Genomic DNA, 18,275 nt, shown 5'->3' on the forward strand with positions numbered 1-18,275 from the left:
CACGGACTGCAGCACGCCAGGCCTCCCTGTCCATCACCAACTCCCGGAGCTTGCTCAAACCCATGTCCATTGAGTCGGTGATGCCATCCAACCATCTCATCCTCTGTCGCCCCCTTCTCGTCCTGCCCTCAATTTTTCACAATATCAGGGTCCTTTCCAATGAGTCGGCTCTTGGCATCAGGTGGCCAAAGTATTGGTAGAATATACATAACATACTATTTTAACCATTACTAAGTGTGCAGTTCTGTGGGTACATTCACACTTCTCTGCAACCATCACTACATCCATCTCCAGAACTTCTTCATTTTCCCCAACTGAAACTATGTCCCCATGAAACACCTCCCATCCCTCCTCTCTCAGTCCTCGGAAACCTCCTTTCTATTCTGTCTCCATGAAACTGACTATTTTGATATCTCATATAAGTGGAATCATACAGTATTTGTCTTTTTGTGATTGGCTTATTTCACTTGGTATTTTCGAGTTCTATCCATATGATAGCATGTGTCATAATTTCCTTCATTTTTAAGTCTGGATGATATTCCATTGCATACACACACACACACAGACACACACACACATTTTGCTTATCCATTCATTCGTAATGGGTACTTTTGCTGCTTCCATCTTTTGTGAATAATGCTGCTCTGAACATGGTTGTGTAAATATCTGTTTGAGTCCCTGCTTGTGATTCTTTTGAGCATATATCTAGAAATAAAAGAGAATTTTGAAGATGAAGTGAAATTTTACTGTAAAGAGCTTTGCTAAATGCTTAGAATTGCACTTTATTATGAGACATAATTAGTAACCTGCAGATAAATGGATAAGGTGATGATCCCTTTGGAGCTATAATTGATTTCCATTTGAAGTCTGTGAGAGCAAACCCCTTAAACTGCTTGCTGTTCTTGGATCATATTGCTGTGGCTAATGGTGATCTATTCCTTTGTGAAAACCTTAGCATTTTTACTCATTTCCCATATTCAAATTGTATGATTTTTTTTCATTTATTTTAAACACAGTTTCACATGTTTATTCTTATGTTAATATAGGCAGTGGCTCATCCCATCTGTGCCTTCTGGAATCTGAACAAAAATGGTAAGTTTTAAAATATTGGCTGTCTTAATAACAACTGAATTTTAAACCTTGTTAGACACCTCCATTTCCTTTAATTCCATCTCAGATCAGAGTGAGTCACAATGTAAGTGTGATGGCAACTGAACTGCAAAATTTAGTTTAGGTAGCTTGGGAAGAGAATTCTTATTTCAGTAACTTTTTATTCATTGCAAGAAGAAATAGGCACACTTAAAAAAAAAACTACCTCTAATTTCAGTAATTTATAAAATATAGCATATATTTTTATTGCCCCTTTTAGATGAATGTCAATTTGTCAAATTTGATCACATTTCTTCTAGGACACTTCTGAGATTATTTGATGTGCACGAGGCATGCAATTTAAAATCTAGTTTCCAGACCATGGGTTATGGGGGGATATCATATTAGAGGGCTGTAACTATAGGAATGGTTATAATGGATACACGTTACTTGAAAGAAATGAAGTGCCTCCAAAATGACATTTTACAATTGAGAGAGAAAGGCAAAATTAAGGGGTAAATCACTAGGTGTAAAGGGTGGTGACGTCTGTGAAGGGGAGGGGAAACCTCGCACCTGGTTATCTTCTCCTGGGATGCCCCTGCTGTTCTGCGACTCTGCAGTGGGACCACAGTGGCCCAGTCACACCAGCGCTGGTGTAGGCTGCTTCTCAGAAATGTGATCTGAAGGTGTCCCAAACCTCATGATACTCCTTATCCTAGCTGGAAAGTTTTTGTTGCTGTTTGGTTTCTGGTTGCAGTTTGAGAAGATTCTGATTTACTCGCTACATAGTTAAAAATGATATCACCTTGTAGCCTTAAAACACTTTTCAACTATATGTGTCCCATTCATATTCCATATCATACCATGAAAGTCATATAAGATGTGGTAAAGGCATTACAGTAAGCTGTCTCTGTGCATGACTATTGTGTGCTTCATAGCATGTTCCAAGGAAACTGACCTTTGTTCTCATGTCTTCCCAGAGACATAGATTGACCCAAGGGGGTAAAAAATTGCATTGATCTCTAGAGACTTTGTTAGTATGTAACATATTTGGAAAGGAATATTCTTTTTATGGAAATTGACTTTAAAATATATTAAATAAATTATCTATCAATTCATGCATTAATATATTTATGTTAAATATATATTTATATAAAATATAATCTACTAAATGAATGTCTTATATATGTCTTATAGATATACTCAATATGCATACATTAAATAAGTAAAATATATATCCATATATTTTGAATTTTAAAAATTGACATTTTTGCAGTCTTCCTGAGGAGGCACTTCCATAGGACACAGTTGAAAACCACCACCTAACCTCTAACTGCCCACCTTGCAGTAACATCCAGGAATCGAAATTATTCTAAGTATTGGCAGTTTTCAGAACAGTATCCGTTTTGCAGACAAACTGCAAGGCAAAAGAGACTGAGGCACAGTTCCCCAGGGGAAAGCTCCCCCATCCTGGGAAAGGAACTGACCCGCAGGCATTTTCACACTGTTGATTTCTTCCCACAGAAGGTTCTGGATTTTGGAACACTTCAGGATGTGTTGCACACAAAGATTCAGACGCCAACGAGACAGTCTGCCTGTGTAACCACCTCACCCACTTTGGGGTTCTCATGGTAGGGGAGGAACGTCTAAACTCATTTTGAAATGATATAATTGTGGAAGGCGTGTTTCTTTTTGTGAGTCAGCCTTTATGGGTTATGTGTTTGGGAAAATTTTTCCCTAATAATTTTCATCTATAGCCTGAAATCTTGATTCTTAAATAAGAATCTAACTGGCAGAGATCATATGTTTAAAATGTGCAAGGTAAGTATAGAAAAGAATACTGTTCCCCCTACCCGCCCCCCTGCGCATTAACAGTAATCACAAATAACCTCAGAAACAAGAAAATCACCGTGAAACCCTTGAATTAACAGAGAAAGTTAGGGAGATGGGGAGAGAGAGGGAGGGAGGGAGAGAGAGAGAGAGAGAAAAGTTAAAGAGGGAGAAAATGTTGGGTTTTACTAGCATGGAAGTGAGCTGTGAAAAGTCTCATCAAAAATCACCTTATAGTTTATTATCACGCGTATGTTTGAATGGAACTTTGTACCAGGTACTGGTGATCCAGCTGTGACCCCAAATGACTGCAGCCCTAACTGGAGATCACGCCTATTAGCAAAGACTAGTAACTAGGGTAGTGTGGAGGCCTGCCAGAGAAATGATGGGTGTGACATTTCTCTCACAACTAGACCTTCCTCCCTTTCTTCCTGCCTTCTTTCCTCTGGCCCCGGTTTTATCTCATTAACCAGCCTGTCCAACAGTTCTAAGCAGAAATTAGATAGCATCAGTATGTTTTTTCAGCCCACCAAATTTTCAAGAGTCAATTTTCGAGAGTCATACAAGCAGGAACTTGTATGACTTCATCCACAGACTTACACCTTCATTTTATAATCTGGTATGCTAGTGTTTGTGTAAACACCTTTCTGGTATGAAATACACCCTCCAGGTCCAAACAGAGCCATTGTTTCTGCATAGTTTCCATAAAGGGATCAAACCACATTTGCTTTTTAATTGAAGATGGGAGTAATGAGTGCTTAGGCAGTAAAGCTTTTCAAATTGAATCACAGAGGTCGGGTCATGTGTATCCAGTCTGTCCCTTGAATCTTTACACCCACTTCCAATGGGACTGAGAGGAAGCCGCGAGGGGCTGTGGGTGCAGTGACTGGCTCGTGCATCTACTTGGCCTAGGGACTGATAAATGGCCTTGTCATGAGGCAGCCCTGCCCGTTGTGATTTTCCTGACAATCCAATACTTAAAGCTCTGAAGGATAAGACTGTGGCATTTAAAAAGACTGACAATCATAGAAAATAACTTTTTAACTTTCCTCAAATATTAATGTCTTCATTTACTGACAGACCATGAAAATGAACAATTAAACTATAGCATGTCTTCCCTAGATGGTTTTTTAAAATCCTGTTTTCTTCTGTATTCATTTTTTTTGAAAAGTGACAGCATCTTTCTTTCATGAAATGCTGATTTTGCATCATTAATCATTTAGGTATACAAGCTTTAGCTTAATTCCTTGAAGTATTTAACTGTGTGTGTGTGTGAGCAGGATTGTATGTGTTGTAAATCAATATTAGATAAATAGCTAGCAATAATACTGTTCACTGTTCAGAGATGATTTATGAGTAACCAAAGTTTGGCTTCCCATTACTTTTTTTCAAGTATTGTTTATATTTTGTTATGAATTTATAATTCTATATTACTTTTTCTGTTGTCATTTGATGAAATAATTAGTTTTACAGGTATAAGGGTATGTGCATTTTTCATTGCTTTTTTTCCATTTTCCATTGTGGCTGCTTTTATAGGATTATAAAGTTCTGGAAGAAAAACTTTCCAGAATTTATCTTTTCTGGTCATGTGCCCACATCCTTTCAGCGTTTCCAGACCACCAAGACATTGTTAAGAGTCTTTCTTGGTGTACAGACTCTTTATTCACTTGTGTAAGATATTCCTTGAGTCTACTTTGCCCCATGACACATTCACCATATGAGAAATTAAAAAACATACCCCAGATTCATAACTATATCTCCTAATCTACAAACATATGAACATTTTCACATCCTCTGTTACATGTATTTGTACATTTGAACATGATTTTCATATTTTTTGACATCAGTATGTTTTCATATTGGCTCGTTCAGAGGAACAAATATTTTCATATTCTTCATTCTTTAAAAGTACGAAACAGCATGAGAATTGTGTTTAAATGTGTAACCGTAAAGAGCATTATTTTATTCAATTTACATTTTTAAACTGTGGCTCTAATCACGACTTGCAAGTCAACCACATCTAATGGAGAGCCGTATGTTTTTCAAGAGGTAATAATGAGTCCTTCGGAGGTTCTCAGGATATTTCTCTGCTCCATCAAATCCTGGAGTAACCAGAATTTTGACCGGGGTAACCTACCAGTGAATCGAGTGGCCTGGCTCAAACACACCCCATGTGCCAGGGGCATCTCAGGTCCTCCCAGTGGTTTGAGGGGTTCCTGGGAGAGGTGGGTAGGGATGGTCCTCTCTGACCCTGAGTCCCTGTGTCTGCTGAATTCCATCACTTTGTGTATTTCTTGCTATCACACAGGTACTGTTACCTGCTCCTCACTGTGTCAACTGAACCTGGAATTAAGTCACACTCGTGGTTTCACATAGATATACACTCATACAAAATGACTTCCTGGAGGTTTTTGTATGAATAGCAGATTTTATTGACATTTTGGTGACAATTAAAGAAAATTAACATTACAGAGTGAAAAACCTATAAACTTTTTTTTCCCCCATAATTTAAGACCTCAAAGTTTAAACCAGATATTCCATGTTCCTTCTCCAAAAAGGCTCTGTTTTCAAACATCTGTATAATGGAGATGCCTTTCTCCTCCAACCAAGGCTTGAGTAGGTGGTCTTAACTCAAAGATTTATCCCTAGTCCAATTCTCCATTTAAGGAAGAAAAGAAAGGTTTTCCTACCACGCCTGAATCTTGCACGTCTGCCTCCTTCTGCCCAGTGAAATGAAGGCTTTGTATTCACATGCAAAAATGCTTAACTTCTTTTTAATCACAACAGCCTCTAATACTTAAAAAGAAAAATTTATTTTCTGCGGTGCTGGGTCTTCGTTGTTGTTGGCGGACTTCTCGTTTTGGCGGCTTCTCTTGTTGCAGTGCGTCGGCTCTAGAGCGCAGGCTTTAGCTCCCCTCAGCATGTGGAGTTTTCCTGGACCAGGGATCGAACCTGTGTCCTCTGCATTGGCAGGTGGATTCTTATCTGCTGCACCACCAGGGAAGTGCAACCCCTAACACTTTTAAGTAACAGCTTTTCAAGTATATAAAAATCAAAAAAACTATGACAACCCCCCCCCCCCAAAAAAAAACCTCTTGGTGGCTTCTCATTTATGAAAAAAGAAAAGGAAAGACCTTATATGTACCAAGCTTTGCAATGAGCACAGTAAGAACCTCAGCACTATTCTTAGAACTGGGCAGCCACGTGCCAGCCAGCCGCTGGCTGTCTCGGATGAGTCCCACCCTACCAAGCAAAGAAGCCAGGGCCCACCTGAGGGCTTGGACACATGGGCCACAGTGGCTTGCATTTGTGCTTGGGACCCCAGCCCTGCAAATGGTGGGAAGGGTCTAGTTATTTATAATGCAAGACAATGACCTCCTTTCCAGTTTTTGTTAGGGGAACCAGTGGTTTTGTTCTTCAAGTTATACTGATGTGCAAAGAGCTTGGGTAATGGGTAATGATAAAAAAACCATGTGCAACTCTCAATAATGCTACATTTTTGTTTCATGGAGTGATCCACAAGAGTGCAATAAGTGGAAATTTCAGTACAGGCATACCTCGGAGATATTTTTGTGGGTTCAGTTCCAGACCACTGCAATAAAGCAAATATCAAGATAAAATGAGTCATACAAATTTTTGGGTTTCCCAGTACATATAAAAGTTATGTTTGTACAATACTGTAGCCTGTGAATGTGCAATGTCATTATATCTAAAAGAAAAAAAAAAAACAATATAGATACCTTACTTTAAAATATTTTATTGCTAGAAATTGGTCACCATTGTCTAAGCTTCAGTTTATCAAGCAGTGACGTCGAAGATCACTGATCCCAGGTCACCAAAACAAATATAATAACAATGAAATGAACAAGTTTTAAATATGATGAGAATTCCCAAAGTGCAACATGAGACCCAAAGTGAGCAAATGTTGGAAAAATGTCTTAATTCAGAGTTGCCACAAATGTTCAATGTAATGTTTCAATGTAAAAAGAATGCAGTGTCTGTGAAGTGCAATAAAGGCAAACACTTAAAATGAGATCCGCCTGTATTGATTTACACTGTTGTTGTTAGCCCCTAAGATTGAGTTGCGATTCTAAGTGTTGTCACGAAGCTTCTACTAAAACAAAACAGCGTTCTCATAAAAAGAGATTATTACAGCTGTTTCTCATGTTTTTGGTAGGACCTTCAAGGAACTGCCTCACAGTTGGATGCAAAAAACACTAAAGTCCTCACCTTCATTACCTATATTGGGTGTGGAATATCTGCCATCTTTTCAGCAGCTACCCTCCTGACATATGTTGCTTTTGAGTAAGTTTTTTTTTTTTTTCTATCTGCCAAATCCAGAGCAGACTGTTGCAAAACATGAATATGAGAATTGTCTCAGCTTTTAAAAACATATATACACCTTGTGAATCATGTAGGATTCAGTTTTAATAGTCAGATTTCTCATGAGATGTATCATGCAACAGAAATTTCCCAGCTTTAGAATCTTAATTTATAGTTACTGTATTTCTATTGATAAAATATATTTAAGCCTGTTACAGATGATTAGTATTTAAGTAAATAACAATTGTATGAACTGCTTTTTATGGTAAAAGATGAAAACATTTTTGTGAAAATACAAGATGAAAAGATGGAAAAAAGATGAAAGCAAAATCGTATAAAATTGGTTTTGAAACAGGAAGTCTTTTTAAAAAAGGACCCTGACCTCATTAGAAATCAAGAAATTTCAACAAATTTTAGGGAAATTGGTTTTTAACAAAAATATTTTTTCTAATAAATCTATAATTTTTCCTGGATTAAAAAAAAATCAATCTGTTGTAACCAATTAGAAATTTTGGAAACAGTTTTGAAATAAGATTAGTATTTTTAAAAAAATCTTTATAATTTGCCTGGTACTCATATCTTTGGCCCTCCTCCCAGTGGAACCATGTCATAAGGATGGTACTGTCTAGGTTATTGCAGAACTGTATAAGATGTGAATTAACTGCCTGTGCTTAAAAAATTTATTTACAATATTATTCTCATATATCTTCCTATTGCTTCTCCTTTTTTTTCTAAAGAAAATTACGAAGAGATTATCCCTCCAAAATCCTGATGAACCTCAGCACAGCCCTGCTGTTCCTGAATCTCGCCTTCCTCCTGGATGGGTGGATCACCTCGTTTCATGTAGATGGACTTTGCACGGCCATCGCAGCCCTCCTGCACTTCTTCCTTCTAGCTACCTTTACCTGGATGGGACTAGAAGCGATTCACATGTACATTGCTCTGGTGAAAGTATTTAACACTTACATTCGCCGGTACATCCTGAAATTCTGCATCGTTGGCTGGGGTAAGCCTCCTGCATTTTTTTTTTTCCATCCTGGAAATCACTAGGTTCTCATAGGAGAATCCTATTTTGAAAGAATAGGACTGCTAAGAGAAACTTCAAGATTGTGAATGATATGTATTTGACATACATAACCGAAGGCAGGGGTGTTTTTAAAACTGTTCCACAGTCCTCACAAAAGTCGCTATTAAAGGGGAGAAAAAAAAAAAACCTTAGCTCTTGAGTCACCACCAACTTATTTCCTGTGTCCAGATCCAGCCCACCCAAGTCTGAAGAAGCAGCTGGCAGACAGTGGTGGATTTCCATTATATTTCAAAATAGAAAGGCCAGCTCAGACTCTTAACTATTCTTGCCCCTAGACACATGCCCATGTCTTGGAAACCTGAGCGAAAAGGTTATTTTTGTGAGTGCAACCAGAATACTGACAGAATTCTTGCTTTGAACTTCTTACCATGATTCCTCAGCCAGACACAGATGGCTATGTTAGGCTGTTTACAGCCTTCCAATCAGGCTCCTTCTTTTATCTGGGTTCTGTATTGGGGCAGGCATTTTCAAGCTTTATCACAAATCTCTTTTTCAGATGGCAGCGGGGAAAGGAGACATTTGCAAGGTGTTCAGTACCTCCTTAGGAGGCAGTGAAGGCACCTTTCAGGGAATTCAGGTGGGGTAGCATTTCCCCACTGAAATACACATGCAAATCTATATAGATTCTCATGAGAGAAAAGAGATGACTATAAAGACTTTCTGCCCCCATTGTTTCCCCTCAACTTATTCTGAAGACGTTTCTTTCTATAGAAAGGGGGAGTATGAAGCTGCAGTTACTTTCCAATCTTAACTCGGTCAGTCTAACAGGTGTCATTCATGAAACTACATTTTCTGGTGCTACGTTCAGGATAGGGCAGGTCCTTATACTCTAGTGGGTACCGGCAAGCCAACAGAATACTTAAGATTCAGATTGTTTCTAATTAGAGTTGGATGTTTCATACCACAAAAGGGATTTTATTGTTGTTTTCCACCAAGTTGCCAGTTCTAAGAAATTTGATTTTATAATATGGAGTGTTTACTTCCTTTTCTTTCCCCTTGCCATTTTCAGTCTCATAAAGCAATTTCAGATGCTGCAGAAAAGTTGTTTCTGTCATGGTTTCGTTAAAACAGGTGTGCCTGCCTTAGTTGTGTCTGTTGTTCTGGCGAGCAGAAAGCAAAATGAAGTCTATGGAAAAGAGAGTTATGGAAAAGAACAAGGTGATGAATTGTAAGTAACAAAAGTTTGTTGGAAATTTATCTGTGATGAGTATTATATGCTTTGTTTCCCGAAGTTTAGGTGTGTGTTCATGCCAGTAGTGAGCTTCTTATTTTGGAAGGTTAAGTTGTATTTGCATGTCTTTGCCAAGGCCTCTGCTATACCATACATGAATTCAGTTGAAAACCCTGAACTGTGTGAGCTGCTTTTATGAATGTCGTACTCTTCTCATCTGGAGTTCAGAAGAAGCTTAAGATTCTCTCTTCTAGACTTAGAAGACCCAGTCTCTTTGAGGAGGTTTCCTAATTAAACCACATGCATCTTCCAGAGAGTTAAGTAGCAGCATCAGACAGTGAGGGATTCAGTGACAATATGATTATTGTGTGAAGGTGGAAAGAACAGATCTTGAATAATTTGAAAAATTCCCTTCAGACTGTGAGATTGTTGAGGCTAAGATTTTTAAACTGTTCAGTTTAGGCAGTTAAGTTTTCTTGTATTTTATGTAGCACATAATAAGTACTCGGTATTATTTGTGGGTTGACTGAATTACTGAATGAATGAAGAGCTTACTCCTGACTGTGATGCCACATTTCTGTGCTCATTTCATGGATGGATATCACTTTAATATCCAGTCAGTATCCAGTCCTGTTTCTTTCCTCCTGGTCTTCCCTTTTATGTTTCCAAAGTAACATTCAAAAGCCCCCAACAGAGCTAGTGGGAAGTAAAGGATCCAAGCCAGGAATTTCAGATACTAGGGGGACTAGAAAGAAAGATTAGCTCCAGAGGCAAGCTGTATCATTTAGGGGACCTTTAAAATAAGCTATATTAAATGTACAAGTCAGTGCATAAGTTCTAAATAAGGGAATTTAAAAAGTATGTGAGTCAACTTTTACTGGCCTTTAAAGTATGATTCAGTAAACTATTGCACCATCGACAGCTCTCATTAATTGAGAATTTACTATATGCCAGGAATCTTGTTAGGTTATAGGACTCAAAGATGTTCAAGACAGCTTTTGCCTTTGGGACGATCATGTTCTACCATGGTAGACACAACCTACCAAAATGATGACCATATGCTTTAGAATTTGAAGATTAATTGTCTTAAATAATTCATCTAAATATTTTTGGTACCTCAGAACTTGCATAGTATTAATTATGTACTGGGGCATCTGCAAATTGCAGTATTTTAATTTTACTTTTAGTCCCCTTTAAAATTACTTTCATCTATTCTCAGATATATATCATTCTGAATAGCAAGTGTATCTTTCCTCATTTCACAAGGATGTTATGATGTAAGCTTTTTATTTGTGCATTAGAAGTTTCAGCATAAGAATAACAGAGTTATACAATAAGGTTGTGCCTCAATTAGACCAATTATATTAATAGGAATTACTTTGTTCCTAATAATGGAATCCACAATTATGTATGTCTTAAGTAAGTAGTACTCTTTTCACATAATAAGAAACTTGGAAGAAAGCAACAACTAGCATTAATTTTGTGGCTGAAAATGTTAGGACCAGCAATCCTGCAGCTCTCTTGGTCTTCCTTTCCTGGATAGAAGATGATGACCACAGCCACAGAGCTTGCATTCATGTTCAAAGCAGAAATAAGAAATAAGGGCTTTGCCAGTGAGTCTGTCAGGAATACCTCTCTCAAAATCCCTTAGAGGACTCTGCTACCATATCATTTTGTAGAACAGTGTCCACATACACTCAGTCACTCAGTGGTGTCTGGCTGTTTGTGATCTCACAGACTGTAGCCCCCAGGCTCCTCTGTCCATGTGATTCTTCAGGTAAGAATACTGGAGTGGGTTCTTTCTTTCTCCAGAATGTCCACATGGCCACCATTTAAATAACAAAGGACACTGAGAAAGTTTCCCATCCTCTGGAGTGGAGGCCCATAAGAGAAAGGGGATAGATGTGGTTTACTAAGTTGCTAAGTCACGTCAGTTGTGTCCGACTCTGTGCGACCCCATAGACGGCAGCCCACCAGGCTCCCCCGTCCCTGGGATCCTCAAGGCAAGAACACTGGAGTGGGTTGCCATTTCCTTCTCCAGCGCATGAAAGTGAAAAGTGAAAGTGAAGTCGCTCAGTCATGTCCGACTCTTAGCAACCTCATGGACTGCAGCCTACCAGGTTCCTCCATCCATGGGATTTTCCAGGCAAGAGTACTGGAGTGGGCTGCCATTGCCTTCTCCATAGATGTGGTTTAGGGTGAGCCAAACAATAATGTTTTCACACCAAGTCAGAGTTTAAGAGGCTACCTTGTTTTCTTAATTGTTGACTTAAATAACTAGGTATTAAGATAATGACTATCCAAAAGAAAGCAAAAACAAAAACAAAAAACTTATGTAAACACCCCCCCCAAATGAAGTGACTTCCTAAAGGCATGTGAGGGGCATTTGAGGAAGGCCCACCTGTAAAGTACGCAGAATCCCAAAGTAAGCCTCTTAGGTAAACAGGGCGTGATGGTTAATCTCTTGCTTTCTGTCTCTTCTCCTTTAAGCTGCTGGATACAGGATCCCGTTGTATTTTACGTGACCTGCGCCGGGTATTTCGGACTCATGTTTTTCCTGAACGTCGCCATGTTCATCGTGGTGATGGTGCAGATCTGCGGGAGGAACGGCAAGAGAAGCAGCCGGTCGCTGCGGGAGGATGTTCTCCGGAACCTGCGCAGCGTGGTCAGCCTGACGTTTCTCCTGGGCATGACGTGGGGGTTTGCTTTCTTTGCCTGGGGACCTCTGAATGTCCCCTTCATGTACCTCTTCTCCATCTTCAACTCCTTACAAGGTAAGATAACTGGTGCGTGCCTACTGAGTCACTTCAGTCATGTCCGACTCTTTGAAACCCTGTAGACTGTGGCCCCCCAGGCTCCTCTGTCCATGAGATTCTCCAGGGAAGAATACTGAAGCGGGTTGCCATGCCCTTCCTCCAGGGCATCTTCCCCATCCAGGCATGGAACTCACGTCTCTTATGTCTCCTGCATTGGCAGGTGGGTTCTTCACCACTAATGCCACCCGGGAAGCCCAAGATAAATGGTACCCACCCCATTTGCTCTTGCATATTTGCACGTATGTGCAGACAGCTTCACTTTTGGACAGACGCCATGCGGCCTTTCTAAGTCACTCTTCCGAGTGCTGAGCACAGTTCCAGGCCCAGAGTGGGTGCTCGTGAAAATGGCCTTGAATGAAGTGAAGAGGTAGAATGTTAGTTTGTTTTCAGTGTTGTATATACCAAGCACCTAAAACTATGCCTGGAAGATAGTAGGTGCTCGGTAAATGTATCTTGTTCATGAAGCAATATGAGAGGTGTCCTCGGGAAGTGAAAGGGAGGCACAGATGCTTCGTGCCTTCTTCACAGTTTTGCTGAGTATTGGTGCTCTTCATGGAACCATGTGGATGTAATATTCTTGGCCAGAAAAATCTTTAGCCTCTGCCAGGGTCAGAGAAATTCACTTTGATTCCTTGGCTCTAAATATAAATACCAACAATCTAGTTCAGAAATGCTTATTTTTTTTCCCCTAAGATATGGCAGTCAACTCAACAATCTAATAAATGGCTTGTTCTGTTTAGAAATACAAGATTTATTTCAAGGAGTTTCCTGTAATGCTTCTAAGTCCGTAACACACACCCTAGTGTGCTCTAGGGTGAATTTAACTTTTTAAACCATTTTTATTAAACTACAGTTGATTTACAGTGCTGGGCCAATCTCTGCTATATAGCAGTGTGACTCAGTTACATACATATATACAACTTTTTAAAAAATATATTCTTTTCCATTATAGTTTATCCCAAGAGATTGGTTGTAGTCCCCTGTGCTATGCAGTATGACCTTGTTGCTTATCCATTCTAAATGTAATAGTTTGAATCTGTTAACTCCAAACTTCCAGTCCATCCCTCTCCCTCTCCCTCCTCTTTCCCCACTGGCAACCAAAAGTCTGATCTCTACGTCTGTGAGTCTGCTGTTTTATAGACAGTTTCATTTGTGCCATATTTTAGATTCACATGTAAGTGATATCTTGTGGTATTTGTCTTTCTCTTTCTGACTTCACTTAGATGATAATCTCTACTTGCATCCATATTGGAGCAAACAGCATTATTTCTTTCTTTTTTATCGCTGAGTAGTATTCCATTATATAAATGTATCACATCTTCTGTCGATAGACATTTAGATTGTTTACATATTTTGGCTACTGTGAACAGTGTTGCTATGAACCTAAGGGTGCATGTGTCTTTTTAAATTATAGTTTTGTCTAAATATATGCCCAGGAGTGGGGTTGCTAGATCATATGGTAATTCTATTTTTTAGTTTTCTGAGGAACATCCATACTCTTGTCCATAATGTCTGTAGAAACTTACATTCCCACCAACAAACACTATTAGGAAGGTTCCCTTTTAGGATGAATTTAACTTTGAACCTTAAGTGAATATGAAGTGTTTTTTTCAAAATTCAGTAGCATTCTGTAAGACGTTGATATACCCTGTATTGTTGTTAAAACTCCCTAATGCTGGACGCACTATGAAGTCCACAGGGCAGTAGGAATCAGGTGACGAAGTTTGGCATCTTTTAGAGCAGGGCATTACTGCTGGCTTACCTAAAGCTCCTGCTCATGCACTTGAAGGTTTGTGGGGAAGGAATAGCTGACTAAAGCTGAAAGAATCTGAGCTGGGATAGAAAGCGTGGAAATCAGGTCTGTGCTTCTCACAGGTGAGATGCCTGAGCAAATGCTTGCAGCAGTGTGTTCTAAGAAAAGTCTGTATTTACCTACAGAAGAGTTTTGACTGCTTTGTATCCACGTATCTGTTTTGCTTGTCTTCCTCAGTTTCCAGCTAGTTCATGAGCTCTTGTTGTTTTAAAAACCTGTCACTTCAAAGGTGCTCAATAATTACTTGATAAGTCAATTGCTGCATTGGTAGATGAAGAGGGGAGGAGCTTGGGGGATGGCCTAAATTCAATCTGAGGCTCCTCTGGCATAAATCTGCATAATTAGTTGAGCAACTTTTATTCAGATTAATTCTCCTTTGACAGAGCAGCTCTGTGCGCTCATTATCCTTAATAAATAAAATAATAAGCCACAAGTGAACGTCCAGAAGTTGGAAACTGAATAGGTAGCATATGAATACATCTGCACTGGGATCCAACTTTGTAAAGTGAGTTTTCCTCTGTTTAATCTCTTCTATAATATACAACATTAAAGTGCCTAGACAAATATTGACAGAAATATCCATTAACATTAGAAAATTCCATGGTTTTATATTTCAGGATTGTACATGGAAGGCACATTAATCTGCCAGCCCAATCTTGTTTTTGCTTTTATAATTTCCTGGCAGTTTCAGCAATCTGCAATAGTTACAGTTGTCTGTTCAGCTCTGTTTCCATTAATGAGACTCAGGATGTTTTATTTTTCCCAGCATAGGACTCCTCTCAGGAGGGAAAAATGTTGTAAACCATCATCAAGTCAGTGTTCTTCATAAATCATTGACTTTTAAGGCTGATTTTAAATGATATAAATTCAGAACAGATTTCTGCACATTCAATGATATTAAAAACACCTTCTAAAAGGAAAATTTAAATTAAAAGGGAATGATACAGAGCACATGAATCTAACAATTCCTTACTGGCCAGACTTGTACAACAGCTTCTTCAGACACTATGGAAAGTCATTTAATGGTTTTTATTTGCATCATTTTTGGAACCTGTGAGAGGCCTAGTGGTTATTAAAAGTATATGATTTATTTAAAAAAGCATGTGGAATTTAGACAGTTTAAAGAAACAATTCCATGAATACATAATGAACTCAGGTTGAACTTAGGCAAACTATGTTGTGTCGACTTCTTTATGATATTCTTTATTCAAGCCCCCCCCCCGAATAAAACTTGGTCCCTATGTCTCATGGGGCTTATATTGTAGTAGGAGAGACTGAATACTGAGTGGGTAGCCTTTCTCTTCTTCAGGGGATCTTCCCAACTCAGGAATTGAACCCAGGTCTCCCGCATTGCAGGTGGGTTCTTTACCAGCTGAGCCACAAGGGAAGCCCAAGGAGAGACTGACGTTAATAAAATACACCATATATAATATACATGGTGGTGTTGAAAGCATGTGATAGGAGACATGATGCCTAAACTGAAAGCCGAAGGATCAATAGGAATTAACTAGATGAAAGGTGGGGGTAGGAGTCGGGTAAAAACTATTTCAGGTAGATGGCATTTCTTGTGCAAAAAATTTGCTGTAATTGGTAAGTGTAGCATATACTCAAGGCATTAAAAGAAAGTATATCACCGGAGAACCAAGAAAGAGCAGGAGAGTGACAGAGCAGTGGGTGTGATACAGAAGGAAGGTGAAAGCTCTGTATTTTGATCTGTGTAAGAGCATTTAGAAGTTCTTGAAAGGTTTGCGACCTGTGGACTGATATGATCGATACACATTTTGTAAAGATGAAGCTGGACATAATGTGGAGAACGGATTATAGCAGCCGTGTAGTGTCTGTAGATGAGAGTCTGTGGCAATGGTCCAAGTAAGCTAAGATGGTTCAGTGTTTTAGAGTGTGATGGGAATGGAGGAGCCTGAGATACGTGAGCAGAGTCAAGAGAATTTGCAAGTGTGCTAGTAACGAAATACTTAGCATTGGCTTGATCATTAAATTCTTACTTTTCTGCACTGATGAGGATAAGAAAGCTTCATGTGAATACAATATTGTAGTGATTTGAAGCCTGGAATTGCAAGAATTAGCAATGGCCAAAGATTAATAATGTAATGTAATGTTCTGAAACCTAAAATCATGCCAAAGTAAATTTTAATTTTCTCAGATTTAGCTTATAGTTGAACATCTTAAAATCACCAAGATCACAAGTCGCTCTTGAGGGTTACAGAGGTGAGGTCTGGCAGGGAGGACCCACGATGTGTTTGAGAAGTGATGTCAGGTCATGTGTATCAGAGGAGTGGCTTTTGCTAGTATATGTCTTTTCACTTTTGTGTATGTCTTTAAATTTTTGGTTCAAATATATTAAAAATCCATGTTATCTTTCAGGATTCTTAGAAATACATGTGTGTATGTGTGTGTGTACAAAGACATATACATGTATAATTATGTCAGTACTCATATTTATGTAGCTTATTATTAAAGCTTTATATGTGTATTTTTATTTTCAAAGCATATCTTTATTTTTATGAATTTTTAAGATACATTTATAATTGCACAATTTAGTTGCAAAAAAATCATGTTAGCCAGATATCATAAAATTATTATAATCTGTGCAGTTCTACCTAAAAGTTTACCTACTTGAATAAGCAAATGAAGTCGCTTGAATCCAGGCTGAAACCAGGTTTACTATTTCCTGCTTTTCCACCATATGTTGCTTTGTTCTGTTTCTCTTACCTACTTCATTTAAGTTATATACTAATTATTTCACTGCATCTTTTATTCTAAGATGAACAGATAAATATACCTTCTCTTAACATGGCACAATTATGTTTCTAACTCTTTTTTCTCTCTTTGATGCTTTCCTGGGGTGAGAGTGGCAAAGCATTTTATTAGACATTTTAATTTATTCTAAAGAATGCAACTTGAGAAGATCATATAGTATACAAATTGCTATTCAAAAGAGAACAGATGTTTGACAAAAATACATCATAATTCACATGCCTGAGGACATCAAGAAATATAATGCAATTCATCCTAAAGAAGTAAAGGGCAGTTCTCTGGTTTCTGGGAGGATCTTGCCCAGAGTCCTCTTGGGCATCTGTAATATATCCTTTGGTGATATTGATGTACTTGCAGGATTGAGTTACTGCTTTGAGATGCAGCCTGTGCACCTTGCTGCTTATTATACAAATGATAAATAGTATTTCAGACTGTATATTTTTTCATTACTGTACAAAAGTATTTGACACTAAGTGAAAAAGCTGGCTTAAAACTCAACATTGAAAAAACAGATCCAGTTCCATCCAGTCCCATCACTTCATGGCAAATAGAAGGGGAGAGAGTGGAAGCAGTGACAGATTTTCTTTTCTTGGGCTCCAAAATCACTGTAGACAGTGACTGCAGGCGTGAGATTAAAAGATGCTTGCTCCTTGGAAGGAAAGCTATGACAAACCTAAATAGCATATTTAAAAGCAAAGACATCATTTTGCTGACAAAGGTCTGTTTAGTCAAAGCTATGGCTTTTCTAGTAGTCATGAATGGATGTGAGAGTTGGACTGTAAAGAAGACTGAGCACCAAAGAATTGATGCTTTTAATTGTGTGCGGAAGACTCTTAAGAGTCCCTTGGGCTCCACAGGCATCAAACCAATCAATCCTAAAGGAAATCAGTCCTGAATAATATTCATTGGAAGGGCTGATGCTAAAACTGCAGCTCCAGTCTTTGGCCACCTGATGTAAAGAGTCGACTCATTGGAAAAGACCCTGATGCTGGAAAAGATTGAAAGCAAAAAGAGAAGAGGGTGGCAGAGTATGAGATGGTCAAATAGCATCACCAACTCGACGGACATGAATTTGAGCAAACTCCAGAAGCCAGGGGTGCCTGGTGTGCTGTGGTCCACGGGGTCACAAATAGCCAAACAGGACTTAGTGGCTCAACAACAGCAACATCAGATTAGGCTTCTCCAGCACGTAGGGAAGTTTAACTCTCCTGACACATTTAACAGGATTTAAAATGTAGCCCCATACTGAGAACTTACTAATCAATTTTCCTTTTCCATGCACATGAAACAATATTGATTAATAGTCTCAGGCATAATTGGTCCATCTTCTGTACGTATACAGTGCAGCATATGGTTCTGTAAATAGAAGCT

At 38.7% G+C, this 18,275-nt stretch overlaps 1 protein-coding gene across 9 annotated transcripts in view; it reads left to right on the top strand.

Annotated features, from left to right (window-relative positions):
• ADGRG6 (adhesion G protein-coupled receptor G6) overlaps positions 1 to 18,275 on the top strand; it is a 153,919-nt gene that overhangs the window by 115,947 nt on the left and 19,697 nt on the right. For all 9 annotated transcript variants that reach the window (XM_043457459.1, XM_043457466.1, XM_043457460.1 and 6 more), the window contains 6 exons: positions 1,047 to 1,092; positions 2,614 to 2,720; positions 7,097 to 7,224; positions 7,980 to 8,248; positions 9,401 to 9,497; positions 11,991 to 12,274. In XM_043457459.1, coding sequence (XP_043313394.1) covers positions 1,047 to 1,092; positions 2,614 to 2,720; positions 7,097 to 7,224; positions 7,980 to 8,248; positions 9,401 to 9,497; positions 11,991 to 12,274 — 931 coding nt within the window. The remainder of the gene's footprint in view (positions 1 to 1,046; positions 1,093 to 2,613; positions 2,721 to 7,096; positions 7,225 to 7,979; positions 8,249 to 9,400; positions 9,498 to 11,990; positions 12,275 to 18,275) is intronic.

Source organism: Cervus canadensis, chromosome 33 (assembly GCF_019320065.1).
Source record: "Cervus canadensis isolate Bull #8, Minnesota chromosome 33, ASM1932006v1, whole genome shotgun sequence".
Classification (NCBI taxonomy): Eukaryota; Metazoa; Chordata; class Mammalia; order Artiodactyla; family Cervidae; genus Cervus; species Cervus canadensis.